The following is a 26,844-nucleotide window of genomic DNA, read 5'->3' as shown; positions in this document are numbered from 1 at the left end:
CACAGACACACAGTCGGACGTGTGAGCACCCACTAAAGTGCCCTCATAACAAAGTGACCTCATTAAAGGTCCCAAACTTGAATCCCTTACCTGAGAAGCAGAGCCGGCTGTTCGGTTGCACGTACTGACCTTAGGAGACGCTAACCGTCAAGGAATATTCTCCCATAGGGCAGACGTGCATCTGAGTGTTGGTTGGGTCAACGTCTTCTTACCTACTGTCAGAGGCAGACGACAGCTCCAGGAATCACCTCTGCACGGTCCTCCCACAGTCCCACCACACTGCTCTGTGGTGCCTCTGACATGAGCACCAGTCTCCCAGGCCCGGACCCGATATTTCACCGCAGGGAATAGTTTTGGATGTGACTGCTAACTCGAACAGCTAGACTTTCCTTTTGGGATGAAGCTCCCTTGAGCGTTATTAAGAAGTCATGTACTGGAAGATGTGTGTAGATGCCTTGCTTTCAACCCAGTGAGACCTTTGTCAAACTTCTAACCTACAGAACTGTGAGATAATTAATGTATGTGGTTCGAAGCCATGTAGTTTGTGGCAATTAGTTTACAGTAGTGATAGTAAACTAATACACTCAGATTCCTCAGATCAATTTAGTGATTTGCTAAATTTAGTGATTTGCTTCTGGTGAACAGAGGTACAGCCAAAGTGATAGGATGTCACTTGTAAGATTAAGCTATAAAAGGCCAACTTCTATCTTGCTGCACACTCTTTTGCCTTGATTGTTCAGTCTGATGAAGTAAGCTGCCATGTTGGAGAGAGGCTGGAAGATCGTCTCCAGCCAACATTCAATAAAGAACTGAAGCCCTTAGTCCTGTAGCTCACTGTTCGGGCCAACAATCATGTCAGTGAGCTTGGAAGCAGATTTTTCCCCAGTCGAACCTTGAGATGAGACAACTCCCAGCTGACATTTGACTGTTGCTTTGTGAGAGATCCGGAAGCAGATTTAGCTAAACCATGCCTGGTTCCCAACACACATAAACTGTGCTTTTTGAGTTTTTAAAAATCTGCTTCCTTTAAAAAAATGTTTTTATTTATTTATTTTAAGAAAGAGAGAGAGAGAGAGAAAGAAAGAGAGAATCCCAAGCAGACTCCATGCTGCCAGTGCAGAACCCAACACAGGACTCAAACCCACAAATTGCAAGATCATGACCTGAGCCGAAACCAAGAGGCAGACACTTAACTGACTGAGCCACACAGGCACCCCAAAAACTGTGTTGTTTTAAGCCACTAAGTTTTGGGGTAATACAATGTAATAGTAATAGATTACTAACACAGCACTGAACTAACAGTCTTCTTTATTGAGTAAGAGCTATATTGACAACATTCTCTTTCAGACTTGAAAGAGTTTGAATTTCTCAAAGAAGTCCAGAATGGCAGGATCACTCTTAAACCAGCCGATTTGTGCATATAGATATGTTGATTTGCTTATGAAAAATACAGTGTAAATGTAAAATCAAGCTTCTTTATATAGAAAAAAAATCATAGGTGATAGGACCAAGCATATGTAACCTGTGTAAGATAAGCTAGAGTCAGTTTATATGTAATAGTTAACTAAGGAAATGTCTCTACCTGGAGAAAAATATAAATACAAATAATTATTTGGTGTCATGTTGAAAGAGAAGTAAATTTATAAATTTTTAATGTTTATTTTTTGAGACGGAGAGAGAGAGAGAGAGAGACAGAGCTTGAACAGGGAAGTGGCAGAGAGAGAGGGAGACACAGAATCTGAAGCAGGTTCCAGGCTCCAAGCCATCAGCACAGAGCCCAATGTGGGGATAGAACCCACAAACCACGAGATCATGACCCAAGACGAAGTTGGACATTCAACTGACTGAGCCAGCCAGGGACTCCAAAAGAGAAGTAAATTTAATGTTTTCATGAATTCAATTGCTATCCCTCACTGCGTTTGATCAGGTTATTTTGCATGTGTAAACAATCTAAGACAGCTTCCTGGGTGACTTTTGCTGGATTCCTGTCATTTGGAGGGTCCTACACTTGGGAACATAAACTCTGATTGTTCACATCTTTGGTTAGTTAAAATTCCACCCAGTCACAAAGGTTTTGTTCAAGGTAAAGTCAGCAGAGGGACAGAAAAGAAAAAGGCATCGTTGTGAAAAGTACATAGGATCTGGAGAACAATGATACCAGAGCAAAGATGGAGCCAGGTGGTAAATGATCATTTGTTCGGCAGATAAATCTAACTGAAGACAAAACTTTGTCTTTATTGGAATGTTAATGCTTGGGGAAGTACGTCTGATATTGGAAAATAATTCAGAACATTTTTGAGTGTTGGGAGTGGAATAGAACACAGGAAAGGACAATCAACAAACAGAAAGACACTCATCTCTGTAGAAGCTTCTGCATTAATAAATGTTTGTTTACAATTAGCCTATGGCAACTATGGGGAGAAATGAGGTTTGTCTTCTATAAGGGTGTCTTCCAGACCTATCTTCTTTGGGCACTTTACTCCAGTGTTTTTTCTTTGCGGACCCGGTCTTCCAGTTTGTTGTCATTCTAATTCCCAGGATTACCTTGATCCCCCTCCCCTTCTTTTAAATTAAATTTTCTTTCCCCCGATTTCCTTCATCTCAGTTTAGTTCTTTGTGCATTCCAAGGGTCTAGCAGTATTTCCAGCATATCTATATATTAAGAGAATCCTTTTAGAGACAAAGTCTTAGTCTCTGTAATCTTATCCAATTGTGATTTCTTAGCAATGAATCATAAATGTGGAAGAGATCATTAGAGTTCACCATTTTTCACGTTCTCCTTTTCTTTCTGGGAATAGGGCTAGATTACATTCTCCAGATTCCTTTGCAGGGACCTGGGACCATATGATCAAGGGCTGGCTGATGGAATGTGATCAGAAGTGGTACATACCACTCTCAGGACTGGCCAATAATGATCCCTCCCCTCTCCCCATAATTCTTAATCCTCTCTCCCTTTCTCCATTTGTTAGATGAATGGAGAGATTCTAAGGACGTAGAGAGAGGTAGAGCCCAAAGTGGAAGAAGCCTATCTTTGTAAATGACTGCATGGAACAGCTCTTTCTAAAGACCAACATTGGTTTGTGCCATGAGCAGGAAATAAATATCTACTCACTGCAAAACATCTTTTGAAGCTCTCAGGTAAAGTGCCCACAACATTTCTTTTAAGCTCTCTGGTTATTAAGTACTTTGATTTTGTCATAGCATTTGATCTACTCTGATTGACACATGAATGCCAGCTTCTGTGGCTTGAGCATAATCATGAAGAGAGACATTGTCTAGCAAAGTCAATAGGTCCCAGCAAAATATCAGCTGGACTGTTAGGTAAAACTTTTGCTAGTACTATCCTCATTCCTCTCATTACAGACACTAGAAAATTCCCAGATTCAACAATTAAACATTCATGCTTTTCATGACCCTTTCTTTACCTTCTAATGGATTGAGTGGAAAATGTTAAGGAGTTTTGGGGTCCCTATGTGCAGAAACAGTGAGGAATTTGGGCCTGGCTCACCTGTGATTGGGATAATCTTGCTATACAGTGAGGAGACAGTTTTTCTCCAGGGGGAGTGCTTAGCATCTCTATTTGCTTAAGCCTTGCACAAATCCAGGTGAGTTGTCCATAGCCTTTACCCATCATTGTTATTTCTTGATGAATACTCCCGCTCACAGTATTATCTTTTGTCTAGGAGGAAACCATAGCTTTGGAGTGATTTGAGGATCCTCTCTCCCAATAGAAATCACAGATTTACATTGCTTGAGGGACAAAAAATGGAGTTCTCTCCTAACTTTCCTTGTAAATGTCAACTAGTGGTACTCACTCCATGAGTGTACTACTTCATGGCTACGTTGAGCTCACTGTTGCACAAATGTGGCATACTCTTACACCGTTCTTTCCATCTGTAATACTGATTTCTTTTCTTGTTGTTTTTCTCTGTCTGTTCCCCTTGACAAGGTCTACTCACTGTAAAACATCTTTTGAAGCTCTCAGGTAAAGTGACTACAACATTTCTTCATTAGAGCATCTTGGGGTATGGCTCTCGGAAAGTGACTATATTTAATCTTTCTGCAGCAATCTGAATCCTAGTACTGTCAGGCACACGGTGCATGTTCTGTGAGATATTTGCAGAATGAATAATTGAAAGTGAGCAATGGAAGTCATGAGTGAGCCTCAGCTTAAAGCAGTGTCACCTATAAGTCCTCAGCACACACTATACTATAGGACCAACCTCTTTGAGGACTCCATGATATCCATAGATGCCCTTTTGTTTTTGGCATTAAAGTGATCTCTTCCCATTTTGAGAAGGTGAAATTTAATGTCTACCTTTACATTTCGGTGCTATCTCATTCTCATAGAATTTAAATCCTTTCTGAATGCCCTAGTCGTTTTTTTAGTCTCCCCATGGCTGACTTCATTTCCTGATTCCTCAGTGTGTAGATCATAGGATTGAGCAAAGGGGAGATGACGGTGAAGGTGACAGAAATGGCAGTATCTGTGGGGAGGGCAGTGAAGGGCCGGGCGTAGACATAGATGCAGGGCACAAAGTGCAGGGTTACCACGGTGATGTGGGAGGTGCAGGTGGAGATGGCTTTCCTCCTTCCCTCCCCTGCGTGAGACCTCAGCATCATCAGGATGACTGTGTAAGATATGAGGAGAAAGAAGAAAATCAACCAACTGACCAGTCCGTTATTGGAAATCATCAGGAGCTCCAGAGTGAAGGTGTCGGTGCAGGCGAGTTTGAGGACCTGGGGAACATCGCAGTAGAACGTGTCAAGAACATTGGGTCCACAGAAGGGGAGGGGTAGCAACAGAGAAATCTGCACGATGGAGTGGACAAAGCCCCCCACCCAGGAGGCCAGCACCAGGCTAGTACATCGTCCCTTACTCATGATAGTCATATAGTGTAGGGGTCTTGAGATGGCTACATAGCGATCAAAGGCCATCACAGAGAGAGAAAAAACATCTGCTCCTCCAAGAAGATGGAAGAAGAACATTTGGGTGACACAGCCACTGAAGGAAATGGTTTTTCTCTCTGACAGAAGATCAACTAGGACCTTGGGAGCAGTGATGGAGGAGAAGCAGATGTCAAGCACAGAGAGGTTGCGGAGCAGGAAGTACATGGGGGTGTGAAGGTGAGACTCACAGGTCACAGTGACCATGATGAGGAGGTTTCCCAGCAGAGTTGTCATGTACACCAAAAACAAGAAGCCAAACAAGACCCAGCTCAGCTCTTGAGACTGAGTAATTCCCAGGAAAATAAATTCTTTCACTCTGGTGTAGTTTCCCTGATCCATTGGGTCACAGATCCTTTTTTCAAGTATATCTTTGGAAGAAATAACAGAGCAGTTAAAGAGTGTGTTATATAATCTCCTGTTTTCTTTTCTGGCACTTGAGTTTTGGTGTTTGCCTTAGGAGGAAGCTCTTGCAATGCATGAGCTGTGCCTGCAATTCAGCATGCCACCAGTAGGTGGAGGATTACCTGTGTTTTTGACTCCATCATCCAAGCAGATAGGTTTTATCACTGTGGTCACTGAAATACAGGTGACAGGTCTGTGAACTTATTCAATTGTACTTTTACCATATAATCTGAAACTGAAAATAATAATAAGCGTAAATTCGACTGTGAAGAATTTTGCTCACAAAAGATATTACAAGAATTAAAAGATAACCCACAAATGGGACCAGATGTTTACAATATATATATCTGAAAAAATATTCATGTGCAGAATATATTAAAAAACTTCTACAAATCAGTCAAAGAAAAAGATGATGACTGAATCAGAAAATGGCAAAAGACACCAACCAAAACTGTACAAAATAGAACATCCAAATGCCAGTTCAATGTCATTAGTTATCAGGGAAATGTAAATTAAAATTACAGGAAGAAACTACTGCATACACACAAACATGGCTAAATTGAAGACAATGAGAAATACCACATGATGGTGAAGATGTATATCAACTGGAATGTACATACATACACTGCTGGAGGGTGTATGAAACTTGTGCAGTCAAATTGCTGTTGGGCTATAGTGGCTAATGCTGTGCATGTATCAGTTAGGATGGAAATATATACATAAGAACATCTATTCCACTCCTAGGAAATAGAACATATGTTCATAGCGCTGTGTGTAATTGCTTCAAACTGGAGAATGACAAAAAATACCCATCGCCAGTAGAAAAGATACACTGGGTCAAATCCACACAGTATTGTTCATCAGTGGGGATGAGCTACACTATGTGTAATGGTATAAATGAACCTCATTATGTTTATAACGTTGAGCCAAATAACCCAGGCACAAAGGAACGTACACTCTCTTAGTTCGTCCATATAAAGGACAAAAATATACAAAGTTAAAGGAAACATGAGGGAGATTTCCGAGGTGCTGAAGATCTGTTTCTCGATCAGGGTGTTATAAAGGCGTTTTCAGCACGTGTGAAAATTCATTGAGCCGTGCATTCACGGACATTTTTCTGTATGTATGTACGTTATACTTCCGTAAAATGTAAAAAAAATAATAAGCATATAGCGATTGTAACATTTTAATCTCATGTCTAAAGAATGAATTTCATTTCAAGTGAGAGTTGATGGATTACTCACTTTCATAATGTCTACTTTTATAGTTAAAAGGCAACCTGAGAGTTGCCTTCTTAATTTCCTCTCACTTAGGGACTTATTTTATTTTTGGTAGAGAGAGCACATGAGCATGGGAGGGGGCAGAGAAAGAAGGAGACAGGAGCTGTCAGCACAGAGCCTGATGCGGGGCTTGAACTCACAAACCATGAGATCATGACTTGGGTTGAAGTTGGATGCTTAACTGACTGAACCACCCAGGTACCCATCACTCAGGGATTTCAGATCATCCCAAATCCTTGTGTTATGCAGGATGCCCTCTTGTTCTTTCTCTGACTCTGGTTTTTAATTTTTGGATTTCTTTTTTTGTTTTGCTCTTCTAATCGTAGGAAAAAAAAATCCTTAAGTGACCACTGCTCCTCATGGTAATATACTTTTTGCTCACACACAAAAAATAAGATAAAGAGCTCCCTCCTCATTCCAATATCATTTGTTCAGATTCATCTCAGTCTCCCTGTGTTGGAGGTTTATGTAATGACATGGAGTGACAAGAATAGATGTTTAGAATAATGATTGTGGTAGATTTCAGGACTCCAGGATCCCAGAATTAAGAATCCCCTGCACTATTACGTACCATGGCTAGAAGGTGGAGAAATCATTCCAAAAGGAGTCTGATCAACCTGGAATATAGAAAGGATGACAGCCACCCACTCCAGAATCTTGCTTTTGAATCCTCGAATAGGTTAACAGGTTGCAGATCTTCTGCTCAGGAAACCACTATGACAATGTATGTATGATGCACATGTATGTGCTTACATATATTTATGTAAAAGGGGAATTATTATGAAAAATTGGCTTGCACTATTATGGAGGCTGAGAAGTCCCACAATCTGTTGTCTGTAAGCTATACATGCAGGAAAGCTGTGTAATTCAGTCCTAGTCTGATGGCCTGAGAACCAGGGAACCAGTGGTATAAACGATGAGATGAAATGACATGTTCCAACTCAAGCAGTGAGACAGGAGAGAGGGGGCAAGTTTCTCCTTTCTCTAACTTTTGTTAAACCGTTCAGGCCACCAAAGGATTGAATGACATCTGCCTTAGTTGGGAAGGGCAATTCATCTGCTCTACTGAGTCCATCAATTCAAAACTTAACCTCATCAGGGGCACCTGAGTGGCTCAGTTGGTTAAGCATCCGACGTTGGCTCAGGTCATGATCTCATGGTTCAATGGTTCGAGCCCCACATTGGGCTCTGTGCTGACAGCTCGGAGCCTGGAGCCTGCTTCGGATTCTGTGTCTCCCTCTCCCTCTCTGTCCCTACCCCGTTCATGCTCTGTGTGTCTCTCAAAAATAAATAAAACGTTAAAAAAATTAAAAAAAATTAACCTCATCTGGAAACACTCTCACAGACACACCCAGAAATAATGTTTAATCTGGGCACCCTGCGGCCCGTCAAGTTGATACATAAAATTAACCATTATGATGATGTTGAGATGATCTTTTAGAGGGAAAGGTGACTCAAAAATCTGTCCTTCCTTCCTTCCTTCCTTCCTTCCTTTTTTTTCTTTTAATGCTTATTTACTTATTTTGAGAGAGAGAGAGAGAGAAAGAGTGCAAGTGGGAGAGGGGCAGAGAGAGGGAGAGAGAGAATCCCAAGCAGGTTCTGTGCTGTCAGCACACAGCCCGACGCAGGGCTCCATCCCATGAGCCGAACTGTGAGATCATGACCTGAGCCGAAATCAAGAGTCAAAAGCTTATCCATGGAGCCACCCAGGTGCCCCTATTGGTCCTTTCTTTAAGAAGTTTATGGGGCACCTGGGTGTCTCATTTGGTTAAGTGTCCGACTCTTGATTTTGGCTCAGGTCACGATCTCACGGTTTATGAGATCGAGCCCCAAGTTGGGCTCTGTGCTGACAGCACGGAGCCTGCTTGGGATTCTCTCTCTCCCTCTCTTTTGTCCCCACCCCCCCCCCATGCCCTCGCTCTCAAAATAAATAAATAAACATTACAATAATAAGTTTACAGTTAGAACAGTAAGAGTGTTGTAGCTTGTGGAATCAGTGGAAAGAAAAGTCCGGGGGGGGGGGGTGTACAAAATCGTGGGGGACATACACAAAAACCATTTCCATTTAGGTACGTAATGTTTGTAAACCCTGTCTGGGACTTCTGCTGGACAGTATCATCCCACACTCGCATTTGGGATACACGTGCGAGGATCATCTGGAACACTTACGCAATTTGGGTTTTATCACTTCCTAGCTGGTGTGACCTTTGGCAAGTTACTAATAGTACCAAACTCATGAGATTCACAGGGCATGGCTTAGACGTAGTTTTCGGCCTACACCATTATAATTTATCTGTACCATGATGATAAACGAGACCTACCTCATACACAGGATCCTTCTAAGGAGGAGGTGAGGTTGTATGTCTGTCTTGGAAACTGAAAGGTACTGAGGAGGCTGATTCTGCCAGTGATGACTCAGTGTCACCAGCCTCAGGTGAGTGCTTCTGCCTTATACCTGCCGGGTCCATCTGTGGGGGCTTGTCTGAGAGTGGCTCATCTTGCTATTTTTTTTAAGTTAATTTATTTTTGACACAGAGAGAGAGCGAGTGTGAGCTAGGGAGGGGCAGAGAGAGAGGGAGACACAGAATCTGAAGCAGGCTCCAGGCTGTCATCACAGAGCTTGACGTGGGGCTTGAACTCACGAACCATGAGATCATGACCTGGGCCGAAGTCGGATGCTTAACCCACTGAGCCACCCAGGGGCGCGGCTCATCTTGCTATTGACCCCTATGGTTCAAAGCTCTCTTCCCAACACTTTGGGGTAAATGAAAAATGCAATCTCTCCTTTAGCAATAGTTTTCTTTTCTGCTTAGGGATTTGAGCGAAGCATATGTCCAAAAAAAAAATTCAGAGTATTGTATCACATATCTGCTTATAAACACCAATAAATTTATTTTTGTATGCAGTCATAAATATAGGTATGGTCATAAAAAGTCTTTCGATAGAAAATGAACTATAGGGGCGCCTGGGTGGCTTAGTCGGTTGAGCATCCGACTCTTGATTTTGGCTCAGGTCATGATCCCAGGGTCTTGAGATCCAGGTCTGTGTTGGGCTCTGTGCTGAGCATGGAGCCTTTTTGGGATTCTCTCTCTCCCTCTGCCCCTCTCCCCCACTCGCGTGCTCTCTCTCTCTCTCTCAAATTAAAAAAGAAAGAAAGAAAATGGACTATAATCCTCAATTCGAAAGGCAGTCATCAGGCTATCAGGCCCGGCAGGCAGGGGAGGGTGGTAGTGGTGGTGGAGAGGATCCATGCAACTTTCAAAGTCTCAGCTTTATGCAAATATGGGCAGGATAATGGAGCTCTGCTCTGCTTATTTTTTTCCTGCTTTTAGTGAACATTTATGGAGTGTTTCTTATGTGCTATACCAACTGTTTCACTTTATCTCTTCCAAAACCTGTAATATCCAGATGAAATAGTTATTATTTTGACTTTGTTGATGAGGACACTGAGGCACAGAAAGATTAAGTAACTTGCTCAAGGTCTCACAGCTGGCAGAGCCTTGTCGCAAACTAAGATTTGTCTTATTGCAAAGACAGATGCTCTTAACTACTGCACCTGTACTTCTTCCCAGTGTTGATCAGCCCGTCCCAGAAAGCGATGCAGAGAAAAAAATAATCTTTTCCTATCAAGGGAAAGTAGTATGCGAGTGTTAGGAGATGGCACATCCTCTCCTGTGAGAGGATGTCAGAGTGACTGAACAAAAAAAGAAAAGCAGAGTTCGAAAGAGCAGGCTTTGCAGTCTTCAGAGGTACCTTCATCAAGGTACCACATGCAGTGCTCCAGTGCAGGGCGCAGAAATGAGATCTGAGTAGCATTACTTTAAATATAAACTCCTCTTGGATATAATGGATCTGCTGGGTTCCTATGGATGCTATCTTTTTACCAAGAGTGGGAAAGCTACTTTGAAAGTATATTGTGCATATTGCATCAAAACACATGCATAATAGTGTGAGGGGGAAATGGACAAAGAAATACAATCTTATGTGTCTTTGCAAGGTCAAAATACAGATCATAAGAATTTCTTAAAAATCACTCCCAAGGTGGGGCACCTGGGTGGCTCTGCTGGTGAAGCATCTGACTTCGGCTCAGGTCATGATCTCATAATTCGTGAGTTCGAGCCCTGCATTGGGCTCTGTGCTGACAGCTTGGATCCTGCAGCCTGCTTCAGATTCTGTGTCTCCATCTCTCTCTCTGCCCCTCTCTCACTCATGCTCTTCCTCTCTCTCAAAAATAAATAAACATTAAAAAGAAATCACCCCCAAGGAGACCTCATCCTTTGGAAACAAGCTTGTCAAGCTTGGACAGAGCCTACAGCCTGAGGGCTACCCTCACATCCCAGCTTCCCACTGAGCAAATGCTAAGCATTCTCTACATGGAATGGAATTTCTCATGTCACAGTTTTCTCTTTCCCAATATTGAAAGGCGTCTATCCTTAATTGAATCCCTAAAAATTTTAGGAGCATGATTCATGCTCATCAGCACATAAGGGCACAGATAAACAAGCTAACCATTAAAACACCTTACTCAAAGCCCCCATACTTCCATTCCCAGCCAAGAAACATATACTAAATTCAGGAATTGTTGTCTTGGTGTATTTTTCCAAGGCAGTCACCCTCCTGAGAGCTGGGATATTAGCACCATCTCACTTTCAAAACACTTTGAATCTCGACATCTCACCAAGTAGAATACATCACATCCCTGAAGCCAACTGACCTTCTTGTATTCTGTAATCCTTACTTCCTCTTTTGTGAAAAACCACCACTTTCATTTGCTTGATTAGAGTTATGGTTTCAATAGGAACATTCTAGACACTTGTGGCATTTCTGAAAAACCAACACTAACAGCTTTCCAGTTTCAGAAGATTCACACATACCAAAACTATCCGACTTCAGTCTCCAAATGGGAAATTGATCTTCTTATGAAGCTCCGGCTACATCTGACAGGAAGTACGTTCTGGGGAAATACTGTGTTTAATGGAAAGCCAACCTCAAGGTTAGTGATTTTGTTACTTTCTTTCTGCAGGTGGGAGAAGGAAGCTTCAGGGAATCACATCCAACTGACTCCTCCACTTTGCCCTATAGTGCCTCGGCCATCTCAATTAGTCCCTCAGCCACAAGCCAAATATAGGAATGAGCAAAGGGAATACTGTTGGGTATGTGCAGGGAAGCTGAGTGGCCAATTCAGCGGAGTTCCTATGAGACTCCCTCATCTCCTCTCTGCCCCATCTCACACATAATGCAGAGGTCCCAATGCACATTCAGGACACAAGCTTTTCTCTGGAGGAAGTATATGAGACAGTGCATTATCCCCCTTGGCTCAAGAAGAAAGAGTTGTGTTCAACGATACCAAGAACTGTGCAGTCTTCCTCCTGACCAAAGTCAATTTGCTTGCAATCAGCTGGGAAATGAAACTTAAGTAAAAGAGTACCAATGGAAAAAAATCAAAGCTCTGTGACTACTGATAGGGCAGCTCTCAGAGACTGGACAGTGTAGATTTATCTGTGCAATTTCTGTTTAATGCAATAGGTACATTGTCCCTCTGCAATTACTTTAATCTACTACATCTCTGAGATCCACAGTTCACTTAGGACCTAGGAGCATAGCACAGTGACAGTTCTTGATATTCATCAATTTAATTATTTTGGAGTTATTTTATGTTATTGGGTTCACAGGTACCCAGAGATGTTTATCATTAAAACGTTTGATTCAGGGAGTGATGCAGGAAAGGGTAATTTGAAAGCTCTATGTATGCCCAGAATCTGTTAAATTTCCTATGGCTGTTAACAGCAGAACTGCAAAAATAATAAAAGCTTATTTAAATGGAAAAAATGCAGCCCACCCACGTTGTGATTTTATGTCATCCATATAAATGATGTATGTTTGTGTAATCAGATGATTGAATTATTGATCAGGTTATGTTGTATGTTTATTTAGAGATGGTTGAGGAAGCGTCAGGAGCCATGTTGCGGAAGAGGTTTCTGGGTTCTCGACCTTTGGGGTTATGCTCCAGTGATACAATGATTCACACCCCATATATCTTCGGTGCCATCCAGTTCTGACATAGTAGTAAAAATATGAGATACGAAGGAAAGGATAGAACACATTTGCATGAAATGGACCATAAAGTGGCTTGTGGTGTGCATTTTTTATAGGCAATTTCATAAAGAAAGGCCTAAGGACTCAAGACCAAAACTATACAAGTAATGTAGCGGGACTCTATGAATGGTGACTTAAGTGTGAATTATTCTTATAATTTTCATGCGAGAGGAAGTAGGTTAATACTGTAAAAAGTTAGAATTGATTGATCAAGTGACAGGGAATCAAGTGACAGGAAATTGATCAAGTGATCAAATGATTGAGCCAATCAGTTGATGAGTGATTATGAGGCCAGCCCAGATCCAATGACAGATATAACTGAAGTTCATCCTCAATACTCACTACCCTTTGGCTAACTTTACTTGGGCTCTCTTCTAGCCTACTGAGTCTGTCTGACTTTTTTGTCTGACCCCTTATATCACCTTCACAGCTAGGGTTTATCTTTGACTCATTACCTTCTTTTGGTATGAAACTCTCCTGTGCTGTATCTCATCAGCTATAGGATGTCTCTTTGACCTGAATGAATGGCAAGCAAATCCATTGTCATGTTTTAATGACAGAACACTAGAAATTTTAAGATGATAGATGCTTTGAATTCAGTGTACATTACTTTGCTTTTTATCCCATCAGGTTTTTTTCCTTGATAATTAGGAATACGGGCCATATTGGAGAAGAGTGCAATAGGCTCATGGGGGACCGAATGTGTGTTAGGCAGAGCAGTAAGGGTGATATTGAAAATGACATTTGTCTTGCACTGAACATTTACTATCTGCTGGGGATTGTGTGTTTCACATATACCATTTCCCTTTAACTATATCAATGACTCCATGAAATGGACATTATAAATATCTTTGCATGAATGAACTATATATAACCTGAAGAGAAATAAAATAACTTGCTCAAGGTCACACAGCTGGTAGATGGCAGAGGTCACAAGGCTTTACTTTTTTACTTTATTTCTTTCCCATGCTCTCCCAGATAAAACACTAGCCTATACCACATCTTCCCAAACATCAACAGATTGAAAAACAGACTGATTAGAATTTTACTTTCTTGAACACCTCCTCTCTTCCTCTTTGGTGGGAAGAATGTAAATCCTTAATGGTGAAGCCAATGAGACTGGAATCGGTTCTTAAATAATGAGAATGGGTTGCTCTTCATATAGGATTAATGAGGTTCTGCTTTTGTCTAAACTTATCATGAGAATGTGCATCTGGCTTGTCTGGCTCTGCATGTGATAAATCCTTTTAGGCCCAAGTTTCTTCATTCCTGATAGGAATCCAGTAGGACAACCATTACGTACTACTATTGAGGTTCTCAGTGGTCACATCCCCATATGGAGTTTAAGGTGAGAAAATTCCCTAATCTGTGTAGGACATATGCACCCATATATGTGTACTACAGGGGCACGGATCATAAGATCTTTCTTAGAACAGGATTGCAGTTTGGTGTAGACAGTTCTGGTAATGTAACACATTGCCTTCTTATGGCAGAAGGACAATAGATTAGGTATCTGAAGACTTTTCTCTGCAATTCACTTGATATAAGATTTTGAGCAAATCACTCATATCTAGACTTCTATTAACTTGCCTGTTGAAAAAGGTGTTAGATTCAATCTATGTCTTTACCTGCCATATAGTTGTCCTTGAATAGAAACACATCAATCAGCTCAGTCCTATAATACTAGTTATCTGCATGCTCACCAGAAACTTAAGTTATCAGTAACCTATTAAATAGGAAAATAAATTGCTATCTAGTAAGTATAGTTGGTTTATTGACAATGTACTTGGGTATATAAATATGACTTTATGGAAAAAATAAAGGAGTCCTTGGTGATGAAGAGGTTGGAGATACTTACACTATTCCATTACAAAAGGCATGAGTCTTCTCCTCAGTCTCCTCATGGTTGACTTCATCTCCTGGTTCCTCAGGGTGTAGATCAATGGATTCAGCAGTGGGGAGATGACAGTGAAAGTGACAGAGATGGCTTTATCAGTGGGGAGGGCAGTGAAGGGCCGGGCGTAGACATAGATGCAGGGCACAAAATGCAGGGTCACCACAGTGATGTGGGAGGTGCAGGTGGAGATGGCTTTCCTCCTTCCCTCCCCTCCCTGAGACCTTAGCATTGTCAAGATGACTGTGTAAGATGCAAGCAGGAAAATAAACCACAGGGTAGTGACTAAGCCATTGTTGGAAATCATCAGGAGTTCAAGTACAAAGGTGTCTGTACAGGCGAGTTTGAGGACCTGGGGGACGTCGCAGTAGAAGCCATCAACAACATTGGGTCCACAGAAGGGGAGGGGCAGCAACAGGGAAATCTGCACGATGGAGTGGACAAAGCCCCCCACCCAGGAGGCCACGATGAGGGCAGTGCATCGCCCCCTGCTCATGATGGTCACATAGTGCAGGGGCTTGGAGATGGCCATGTAGCGGTCAAAGGCCATGACAGAGAGAGAAAAAATATCTGCCCCCCCGAGGAGGTGGAAGAAGAAGATCTGAGTGATGCAACCATTGAAGGAGATGGTCTTCGTCCTTGACAGGAGGTCTACGAGGACCTTGGGAGCGGTGATGGAGGAGAAGCAGATGTCCAAGACGGAGAGATTGCGGAGCAGGAAGTACATGGGCGTGTGAAGGCGGGACTCGCAGGTCACAGTGACCATGATGAGGAGGTTTCCCAGAAGAGTTGTCATGTATACCAAGCACAAAGAAAGAAATAGGACCAAACTCAGGTTTTGGGACTGAGTAAGTCCCATAAATATAAATTCTTTTACCCTTGTGTTATTTCCCAACTCCATTGAATCATGTTTCCTCTTCTTTGTGCAGCTTGGGAAAAATGAAAAGTATTATCACAGAAAGTGTTCACTCTCCCTTAACATATCAGGTTTAAAGAGTTAGGTATTAGGACTGAAAACTAGGGAGCTGCTGTTAACACATGAAGGGCTGTTCTGACATTATTGCTAGTGTGTGGGAAATGACATCTGATTAATACAAGCATGCATATAATTATTCTTCTGTAAATTATAAATATTTTAGATGTGACATAAAAATAAGTATAGAAGTTCTGCATGTTCAAGATAAACAGGTAGATGTGAAATGTTCAGGAAGGGACTCTTGGAGCATGAGGGATAAAAAAATGGAGTCAATTTGGTGTGTGGGAAAGGCAATGTGTTTAGTTTCTTTTCCAGATTGCATGCTCCACGTAAATGTTTAAAAAAATTTTTTTTTTTTAATTTTAGAGAGAGAGAGAGAGAGCACATGAGCAGGGGAGAGGGGCAGAGGGAGAGAGAGAGAGGGAGAGAATTCCCAAGCAGGCTCCATGCTCAGCACAGAACCCAACATGGGGCTCCATCCCATGACTCTGGAATCATGACCTGAGCCAAAATCAAGAGTTGGAGGCTCAACCGACTGAAACACCCAGGTGCCCCTGCATGTTCCATTTAAATGATTTAAGAACCACTATCTGCAAAATGGTTCTCTTTGGACTGAACTCCACAGAAACACTCCTCCCTTTTTTATTTATTTTTTTATCTTATTTTTTATTTTTTTTTTAATGCTTTTATTTATTTTTGAGACAGAGAGAGACAGAGCATGAGCAGGGAAGGGGCAGAGAGAGAGGGAGACACAGAATCTGAAGGAGGCTCCAGGCTCTGAGCTGTCAGCACAGAGCCTGATGCAGGGCTTGAACTCACAGACTTGCTCGAACTCACAGACTGTGAGATCATGACCTGAGCTGAAGTCAGAGGCTTAACCAACTGAGCCACCCAGGCGCCACTCTCCCTTTTTTAAATCAAATTTAGGTGCGCCTGGGTGGCTCAGTCGGTTGATCACTGACTCTTGATTTTGGCTCAGTCATGATCTCATGGTTCATGGGTTCAAGCTCCAAGTTGGGCTCTGCACTGACAGCATGGAGCCTGATTGGGATTCTCTCTCTCCCTATCTCTTTGCCCCTCCCATGCTCTCTTTTTCTCTCTCACCCTCTGTCTCAAAATAAATAAACAAATAAATTGCAAATTTAATTATATGAAAAATAAAAAAAATGAAGGTCATGAAGTTCTTCTCAGTGGTCTATTCTCACTTAACAAGACTTCTTTACTTCTACCTTTATTTTACACTACTTTAGGTACCAAAATCCGTGTGTGATGAATAGCTCCTCAGCTATGGAAATGAAGGTGTAACTCAGAGTTTCTCTTCTGACCATTGTTCTACTTTGTTTCTTAAAAATTATTATTATTTTTTTATAGAGCTATCATTGATATACAATAGGCTCATGTATTTGAAGTGTATACTTTGATGTTTGGACATAACCATATACCCAAGGAAATCACTATATTTAAGATAGTTACCATATCTGTCACTCCAAAAGTGTTCTTGTTATATGACCCCTTGTTGTATGTCCTCTTTGCCCCTCTTTCTTCAGGCAGCCACTGATCTGCTCTCTGTCAGTATATATTAGTTTATATTTTCTAGAATTTTCTATACATTGAATCCTATAACATAGACTGGTTTTTTTTTCCACTCATAAAATTTATCCATAAGTTTGTGTGTGCCAATATTTTTTTCCATTTAGTTGTATGGATATACCACAGTGTGTTTATCCATTCACTTGATGAACAATTTGGGTTGTTTCTGGTTTTTTGGCTATTACATATTAAAGCTGCTATAAATAATCATGTACAGGTCTTTGTGTGGACATATGTTTTCACTTCTCTTGGGTAAGTACCTAGGAGTATAATGTTTGTAACTTTTAAAATTCAATAATAAGAAAACCAATATCCTAAATAAAACACAAAGGGACAAACGGTTTGAAAAGACACTTCAACAGGAGGACATAGGAATAACAAATAAACACATGAAAAGATGCTAGCATCATTTACCACTGGGGAAATGTCAATTAAAATCAGAGTACACACCTTTTAGAATGACCAATATAAAAAAGACAAATATATCAAGAATAGGCAGGGGCACCTGGATGGCTCAGTAGATTAAGCATCCAGGTCTTGATTTTGGCTCAAATCATGATCTCACGGTTCATGGAATCGAGCCCTGCATCAGGGCTCTATGCTAACAGCGTGGAGCCTGTTTGGGATTCTCTCTCTCCCTCCCTCTCTCTGCCGCAACCCCCACTCATGCTCTCTTTCTGTCTCTTAAAATAAAATAAATAAACATAGAAAAAAGAATAGACAAAAAATGGAGAGGTATTGGAACTCTGGTGGGAACGTAAAATGGTGTGACCCTTTGTGAAAACAGCTTGGCAGTTTCTTATAATGTGAAATGTATTCTTACCATATAATCTTACTGCTTTTGAATTCCTTTCGTTTTCTTTCACGAATCCTTGAAACGAGGCTTAATTTCTTTCTTTGAAGTTTATCTCCTGTTTCTGACCATAATCAGAAACAAAAGAAAGGTGAACATCACTTCCCTCTCAATTTTGTGTGTGTGTGCTTTTCAGGTCGAACGAAGATATTTCTTTTCACTTAGCTCATATTCCCACCAAGTTTTATGGCATCTGTGTGAAATTTTGTCCAAAGTCTATTTAATATGGAAAGCTGAAAAGAACTACTAAGAGGTATCACAGCATACAGCGGGTACCTGGGGGGCTTGGGCACCACCCTGCCTGCTCACATCCCAGCTGGGCACTCACTGCTTATGAAAACATGGGCAAGTTGATTCACCCCTTTGGCCTCAATCTCTGCATCAGTATTTGGAAACAATAGCATCTCCCTCATATGATTTGTGTGAGGATTAAGTGAATTAATCTTGGAAAAGCATCAATACTTAGAGCATTGCCCAATCCATAGTCCATAATAAGTGTGATTCTATGTGTGTTATCGCAAAGAAAACCGCTAAGTCAGTTACTCTCACAGACACACAGCGTCTTTAAATAGACTGCCAATCTTTTAGAGGGACTGTATATTTCCCAGGACATGTATTCCAAAACAGATTCATCAGAACATACTGTTCTGATGTTGTTTTGTTTTGTTTGTTTTGTTTTGTTTTTAGAGAGAAAGCGAGGAGGGGCAAAGAGGGAGAGAAAGAATTGTAAGCAGGCTCCTTGCTCAGCATGGAACCCAACATGGGGCTCGATCTCACGACCCTGAGATCATGACCTGAGCTGAAATCAAGAGTCAGATGCTCAACTGACTGAGCCACCCAGGGGCCCCAGAACACACTGTTTTCATGAAACTAGGAGATGTTTTTCTTTAATGGCAGTAAGAATGGCCCAGCGGGTGGTGACAGTGTATGATAGTAAGAAGAGTGCTTGCTTGATCTGGCTTCTTGTCTGATATCATCTTAACAAACCAGAGAAGTCCAGTACATGGTCTCTGCAGTGAGAACCTCCTGGGATCAAGTCCTGGCTTGGTGATTTGGGCAAGTGAGAGACTTGACTTCTGCATCCATAGAATGGGGCTTATAATACCCATCTTACAGGGTGGCTATGACGATTAGATGAACTAACACATGTGAAGGTGTCAGCATACAGGCTGGTTATCTGTTATGATTAGTACTATGTTCATACTGGAGGATCATTAGTAAATGGAGTGTGTTGAACTGAATGATGGCTCAACTATCAATCCTGACTAGTTAAAGAGAGAGAGAAAATGCTCATCAGAAAATATCAACTCAATAGTTATTGAGGAAATCCAACCTAGCTATGAAAGTCTTCCACAGGGCCCCCCATGTAAATAATTATCTATATAAATTATCTATATAAATATCTATATATCTATATAAATATATAGATTATCTATATAAAAGGGTAGAAAGTACCTCAAACCCTGAGTTTGAGAAAGTTTGTCAGAAAGGAATACATCCCATGTTCACAAACTACCTTCAGTAATTCAGACAACATCCTCCAGATTCTCCATCTTTTCATATCTATCTATATCTATATCTATATCTATATCTATATCTATATCTATCTATATCATCTAATCATCTATATCTATTGATATAGATATAGATATAGATAAGGATGTAGATGTAGATATAGTGTATATATAGTGTATATCTATATATGGTGTATATCTATATATAATATATATTTATATCTATCTATCTATTATCTATCTATCTATCTACACTTTTTGTTTGAGAGAGAGACAGAGAGAGAGAGAGAGAGAGAAAGAGAGAGAGAATCCCAAGCAGGCTCCATGCTTAGCACAGAGTCTAACACGAGACTTGATCTCATGACCGTGAGATTGTGACCTGAACTGAAATCAAGAGTCAGACACTTAACTGACTGAGCCACCCAGGAGCCCCTTATTTTTCACTCTTATACATAGACATTCAGACACTACAGACACACACACTCATGTAGAGTTATACTTCTTACCTAAAATCTCCAACCTTCTCTCAAGGGTTCCATCTTAAATTATGTTCACATGAACCTCAGGAAGCATTCAGCTTCAGAAAATTGTGCTAATAGCCCTCTGAAGGCCAGTGATTTCAGTGGCTACTTTTCTATCTTTATGTGCAAAGGACAGACTCAGGAAATAGTATTTTCTTGTCTTTCCCATGTTAATTCATAGTGCCCCATTATACTTACCAATTCCTTAATCCCAAAACTGGTGTAAGAATTATCAGAGGGAATATAGTTGGATGTGGCTGTGGAAAAATTCTGCTGATCGTGAGATTGTTTCTGTGGGAGTAATTAAGACATAATTAGGTACATACACTTAGGAACACACATTTTTGTTAGGGCCTAAAATTCTGTAACAGTGAGAAAGATTCTATCCTTGGCCAAACTCTACTCAGGCTCCCCTGAACTTTTTTTTTTTTTTAAGTTTATTTGTTTATTTGAGAAAGAGAGAGTGAGCAGAGAAGGGGCACAGAGACAGGGAGAGAGAATCCCAAGCATCCCCTGTGCTGTGTGACCCCACAAACCATGAGGCACAGGGCTCGCACCCATAATCCATGAGATCATGACCTGAGCCGAAATCAAAAGTCGGATGCTTAACTGCGTGAGCCACCCAGGCACTGCTTCCCTGAACTTTTTAACCAGGGCTCAACTTTTGGATCTCTGTCTCTGTCTCTGCATTGTCCAAGTTTAGCTATAATCCTGCTGATCCAGGTTAGCCAGAATCCCGCACCCTCCATAGCCGATCACCCTCATTATTTGACCAGGCTCCTCATCCTCCACCACCCCCAGCTGATATCTGATCAACTTGGTTTTCACTGAATTATCATTGGGCTGTTGCTGGGCAAGGAGAAATTCTTCCCTTCTCTTGTTGGGATACATAAAGCATTCTTTGTGGAAATATTAGCAAGGTGGGTTCCTTTAGTCTCCAGGGAATCAAATTTGGACACCCAGGGATCTTGATAATGGCCAAAGTGGCTGATAAGAGTATGGCATCTAATAAATCTTGGACATGAAGGCTATTTAAAATTTTGTCCCTGTTGGAAGTGAGGAGGCCTCACTGTTTCCATAGCATTCCAAAGTCATGAGGTACTCCAAAGGCATACCTACCATCAGTTTAGATATTTGCAGCTTTGTCCTTGGCTAAAAATGCAATCCTGAGCAAGAGTGTACTATTCAGCCCATTGGGCCAAGGTAGCCAAGAGCAAAGGTACCCTCTCAGTGACTTCAAAAGGAGTTGCCAGAGCATTCCCAGTATGGCATTTATCATGTTCATCTTTTATTTTTTATCTTTTTTAAGTTTATTTCCTTATTTTGAGAGGGACAGAATGAGAGAGAGTGTGCACACACACAAGTGCAGGTGAGTTGCAGAGAGAGAGGGAGAGAGAGAATCCCAAGCAGCCTCTATGAAGTCAGTGCAGAGCCCAACATGGGTCTCGATCCCATGAATTATGAGATAACGACGACATGGGCGGAAATCAAGAGTGGGATGCTCAACTGACTGAGCCACCTTCAGTAACTGTGGGACAATCTTTAACTATGGCTCATGGTTCAGCCTTAGTTCAGAAGACACAGGAAATTATGGGCTTAGCATTAGGATCCTCAGAGGGTCTAATTTTAAAGGAACAGGTTCTAATGGGTTTGGAGGAGGAGAGAGTGGGGAGGGGTTTGCAGAACATGGGAAGTTCAGTGAGAGAAGTGGAGGGTATAAAAATGGGGATGGAGATAATGAAGATGGTGGAGGGGAGAACGAAGCCTCAAAAGCATTTTTTTGTCTTTTTTTCCATTACCTGTTTGCCTCAGTTAATTTAGAAATGGTATTTTACAAAGAGGTGATTTTGGACTCCGGAATACACTTGGAAGCCTCAATACCAGCTGAAACAGGCATCCCATCTGTTTGTGTTATTTTATTTTACTATTTTATTATTTATTTATTTTTTTGTTTTTTAAAAGTTTATTTATTTATTTTGAGACACACAGAGAGAGAGAACCAGTGGGGAAGGGGGGCTAGAGAGAGGGGAATAGAGGATCTGAAGTGGGCTCTGTGGTGACAGCAGAGAGCCTGATGACTGGCTTGAACTCAACGAACCACAAGACCATGACCCAAGACAAAGTTGGAAGATCAATCAACTGAGCCACCCAGGTGCCCCTGTTTGTGTTATTTTAGAGCTGTGGTATTCTAATCTAAGAAAAGCAAACTTGAGGAGATCAAAAGTGCCCCCTTAATGGCCATAGGAATTCCAAATTAATTTTGATTAAGTTGGTCCAATTAGTTTAAAGTGCTCCTTAGGACAGACCATAGTGGTTTTTTTTAATAGTTTAAAATTCTTTTTTAAATGTTTATCCACTTTTTTTGAGAGAGAGAGCATGAGTGAGGGAAGGGTAGAGAAAGGGAGACACAGAATCGGAAGCAGGCTCCAGGCTCTGAGCTGTCAGCAGAGAGCTTGATGCGGGGCTCAAACCCATGAACCATGAAATCATTACCTGAGCCGAAGTCAGACTCTTAACCCACTGAGACACTCAGGCGCCTGAGACTATAGTTTTTAAACATAAAACCAGACTGCGGCCCAGAAGGAGGACCTTCCTGAGAGAATTTGGCAGATTCAAATGCCATTAGTCAAAACCAGAGACTCGGTTAATAGAAGAGTAGTCACAAGGGGCAGTGCCTTCCTAAAAACAAACAAACAAATGAACAAACAGATCCCAGATACAGTTGTGGAGGTCAACCAGAAGGAGGGAGCCTGGATCTGGTGGAACTGAAATAGAAACGATGACTCAGGGGAGCAGAGAGTGCAAGGGGCTCCAGTGTGTACCTCACATGCTTCCGGGGGCCATTATTTCCTTACCAGTTCATCCCCTTCAGGTTCCTTTGTGGTCACCAAGTAATGTTGACCTTAAAAAACAAAAGAGCCAGTTATTTTACCAGAAAAATGAGTTTATTTGGGAATGGTCCAGGAACTGCTATTCAGAACAAGCAAACTACAGCAGACCATAGGCAAATGGCAAGCACAGGGGAGAGAAGCTTGCTTTTATAGGTGAAAAGAGGAAGCTGAGAGGGGCTGTTTTTGCTGAGTTCTCACTGGCTGGGCTGTTGCCGGGCAAGGAGAAATTCTTCCCTTCTCCTGCTGGGGAAGGCCAGCATGCCTCCTACAGCCAGTGATAGTGTGAGAGCTCCCCCTTCAGAACTCCCCAGCTCCATTTTCAATGAGGTTTATTTACTTTATTTTTGTATCTCAATAGAATAGAAAATTCCAAATTGATAAAACTGAGTATATTTTGATTCTGTTTTTCTTATTTCTTTCAAGGTTGTATTGCAAAAACAACATGTACCTCTCTGGCTAACAATTTGATTTCTTTTGTAACATGAAACCCAGATTTTGTCATTATTATTGCATGCTGAGCAGACTCTTTGAAAGTCCTCTGGGTCTTAGAAGAAATCTAAAAGTTAATCAGAAATCCTTGAATAAATAGCAGTTTATTTCATGGACAAATGTTTTCAAGGGTGCTGAGAAGGAGTGAGCTACCTGTCTATTCCCTGTCAGAAGGCATGAGTCTTCTCTTCAGTCTCCTCATGGCTGACTTCATCTCCTGGTTCCTCAGGGTGTAGATCAAGGGGTTCAGCAGCGGGGAGATGACAGTGAAGGTGACAGAGATGGCTTTATCTGTGGGGAGGGCAGTGAAGGGCCGGGCATAGACATAGATGCAGGGCACAAAGTGCAGGGTCACCACAGTGATGTGGGAGGTGCAGGTGGAGATGGCTTTCCTCCTCCCCTCCCCTGCCTGAGACCTTACTACTAATAATATGACCATATATGACACCAAGAGGAAGAAGAACCACAGTGTGGTGAGCAGTCCATTATTGGAAATCATCAGCAACTCAAGCATAAAAATGTCTGTACAGGAGAGCTTGAGAACCTGGGGGACATCACAGTAGAAAGTGTCAAGAACATTGGGTCCACAGAATGGGAGTGGAACCAACAGGGAAATCTGCACAATGGAGTGGACAAAGCCCCCCACCCAGGAGGCCACTATGAATCCAATGCAACGACTTCTACTCATGATGGTCACGTAGTGCAGAGGCTTGGAGATGGCCACATATCGATCCAATGCCATCACTGATAATGAAAATACATCCACCCCTCCGACAAGGTGGAAGAAAAACATCTGGGTGAAGCAGCCATTGAAGGAGATGGTCTTTCTCTGTGACAGCAGGTCCACCAGAACCTTGGGAGCAGTGATGGAGGAAAAGCAGATGTCGGCAATAGATAAATTACGGAGCAGGAAGTACATGGGGGTGTGAAGGCGAGATTCACAGGACACAGTGACCATGATGAGGAGGTTTCCCAGCAGAGTTGTCACGTACACAAGAAGCAGGAAAAGAAATAAGACCAAGCTCAGCTCTTGATTCTGGGTTAGACCAAGGAAAGTAAATTCTTTCACCCTGGTGCAGTTTCTCAGCTCCATGAAGTCATTTTCTTTTTCCCTTTTGTTCCAAGCTACTTCCTATGAAAGTACTTGGCTGTTTATTTTATTTTCTTCGTAAGCACTAAGACCGCAATTCAGAATCTTGCCCATGTGGATGTAGTGCTTGTGATTTGTTGAGCCGTCCAAATTTTTAAGATTGCAATCACTTTGGTGATCAAATCAAATGATCACATGCAAAGTCATTCAATAATACTTTTCCTGTAAAACTAATTTTGGAAAGAATAAGCATTTATGTTAGTAGGGACATTTAGATAGCATATTTTATTTATTTTGGTTTTTAAAATTTTATTTTTTTATTCCACGCAAATTGATAGAATGTCAGGAACTGTCTGAAGCATATGAGGTCAGACATATTTCCAGCCATTGCAGGCTTACAGTCTACAAGTTTAATGTTCATATTGGCAAATATTCTGTTGACTTCAAAAGGGTCTTGTCTTTCTAGACAGGGATGTGTTTCTGTTCCTTATTTCAATGTTGCTGAGTCACTTTCCTTGCTCTTGGCTTCTTTATGTTGAATTTCTTAAATCTGCAACCTATTATTCCATGTAGATAACTTGCTATTGTGATTATTACTTTATACTAATCAGATTATTTGCTTAATAATTATTTAAAAATATTAAAAAATTGTTACTGGAAAACAGATTAAGACAAGGTATAAATCCAAATCTCAAAGAATAACATTTTTTTATTGTGATAAAAACACTGAAACATAAATCTACCCTGTTAACAAATTCTTAGGTGCACAGGATTATACAGCAATTTTCTAGAACTTTTTCATCTTCTATAACTTAACTGGTCCTTGCCAGAGTTTGAGGGAGAGAATAAGGATAATAACCTGATTTTGAGGGGTGCCTGGGTGGCTCAGTCGGTTGAGCGGCCGACTTCAGCTCAGGTCATGATCTTGCGGTCCGTGAGTTCGAGCCCCACGTCGGGCTCTGTGCTGACAGCTCAGAGCCTGGAGCCTGTTTCAGATTCTGTGTCTCCCTCTCTCTGACCCTCCCCTGTTCATGCTCTGTCTCTCCCTGTCTCAAAAATAAATAAAAATGTTAAAAAAAATTAAAAAAAAAATAACCTGATTTTGAGGAGTGGTCTATTCTGTATCCATCACACTTTTTTCTGCCTCTTTTTTTTGAATCACAGCTAAAAGAGGGAGAGGTCACACAGCGAGAAGAGACAATAGTATTATTAGAATTATGCCTGTTTTTTAATACACTGTTATTGATAATTCTTAGGAGTTTTTGTAATTATTATTTGTTCTACCTTATACTTAGTAAGGGAATATTTATTGCAATCTTCGTATAAGATTAAGTTGGACCACTTTGTCCAAGTGTTGACAGCCTAACAAAAGTGGGTGATTAGCATACACTGATGAACATGATGCATGATAAAATGTGAAATGGGTCGTGAGAAAAGTGAAAGTAGATTTGGTGGGAGAGGAGGGATGGTAGAGATATCCTGATTTCTAGGAGCATCAACAGCTCCTACTTCATGAATGCTTACTATGTGTGAAGAGTTATAAAAAGTTAATCCATTCAGTGTTTCCCACCATCCTTTAGTAAGTATTAATGTGCTATTCTTGTTTTTCATATGGAATGTATTATGAATCTACATTTGGCTGGAAGGAAGGAAGAGATGGAAATAGGATGGAAGAAATAGTATTTTTCCCCCTTCAATCTTTTTTTTTTTTAAAGTTTGTTTTGGGAGAGAGAGAGAGAGAGAATGAGCAGGGGAGAGGCAGAGAGAAGGAAAAAGAGAGAATCCCAAGCAGGCTCCACAATATCAGCGTGGAGTCCAACTCAGGGCTTGAACTCACGAGCTGTGAGATCATGACCTGAGCTGAAATCAATAATGTTTAACCGACTGAGCCACCCAGGTGCCCCTCCCCCCTTCAACCTTATTGAGAGGGTCTAATTTTAGATAATAAAAGTGTCTGTCCAAAGATAGGAATTTGGCAAAACGGGGCTCTGGAAACTCTATTTACATCAATCTTAATCTGAGGTGGCTTTACTGATAAGCAACTCAAAGGGTAGCAACAAATGCATGATGTCTTCCCTTACACTGAATGGGCCATGGTTCTGGAATCCCTTTTAACACAGCATCCCTCTTCCCCATAGTGAATACCTACCTTTATTGTTTCTATCTTGCGAAGATCATCTCGGCTCTGAAGTGTTTAATATACCTGGAAAAATATCAAAGTCAGACTATTTATACATAATCAGAACAACAACATGTCAATTTCACTATGCATAATCTTAACCTTAGCTGAAAGTTTAA

At 41.2% G+C, this 26,844-nt stretch overlaps 3 protein-coding genes across 3 annotated transcripts; all 3 read right to left on the bottom strand.

The window, feature by feature from the left end:
• Nucleotides 1-4,353: 4,353 nt before the first annotated feature.
• LOC102968117 (olfactory receptor 4D9) lies at nucleotides 4,354-5,289 on the bottom strand. Its single transcript, XM_007092042.2, has one exon. It carries the CDS (start codon nucleotides 5,287-5,289, stop codon nucleotides 4,354-4,356), a length of 936 nt encoding a protein of 311 aa, XP_007092104.1.
• Nucleotides 5,290-11,731: 6,442 nt separating this feature from the next.
• Nucleotides 11,732-15,523, bottom strand: LOC102951020 (olfactory receptor 4D11). The gene is made up of 2 exons (XM_007092138.2): nucleotides 14,624-15,523; nucleotides 11,732-11,749 (listed from the first exon to the last, which is right to left on the bottom strand). Exons 1-2 carry the CDS (start codon nucleotides 15,521-15,523, stop codon nucleotides 11,732-11,734), a joined length of 918 nt encoding a protein of 305 aa, XP_007092200.2.
• An 8,090-nt stretch (nucleotides 15,524-23,613) lies between these two features.
• LOC102968412 (olfactory receptor 4D10) lies at nucleotides 23,614-24,549 on the bottom strand. The gene has a single exon (XM_007092043.2). It carries the CDS (start codon nucleotides 24,547-24,549, stop codon nucleotides 23,614-23,616), a length of 936 nt encoding a protein of 311 aa, XP_007092105.1.
• Nucleotides 24,550-26,844: the final 2,295 nt, after the last annotated feature.

The sequence above is a fragment of the Panthera tigris genome, chromosome D1 (genome assembly GCF_018350195.1).
Source record: "Panthera tigris isolate Pti1 chromosome D1, P.tigris_Pti1_mat1.1, whole genome shotgun sequence".
NCBI lineage: Eukaryota > Metazoa > Chordata > Mammalia > Carnivora > Felidae > Panthera > Panthera tigris.
This window is presented reverse-complemented; position numbering and strand designations above follow the sequence as displayed.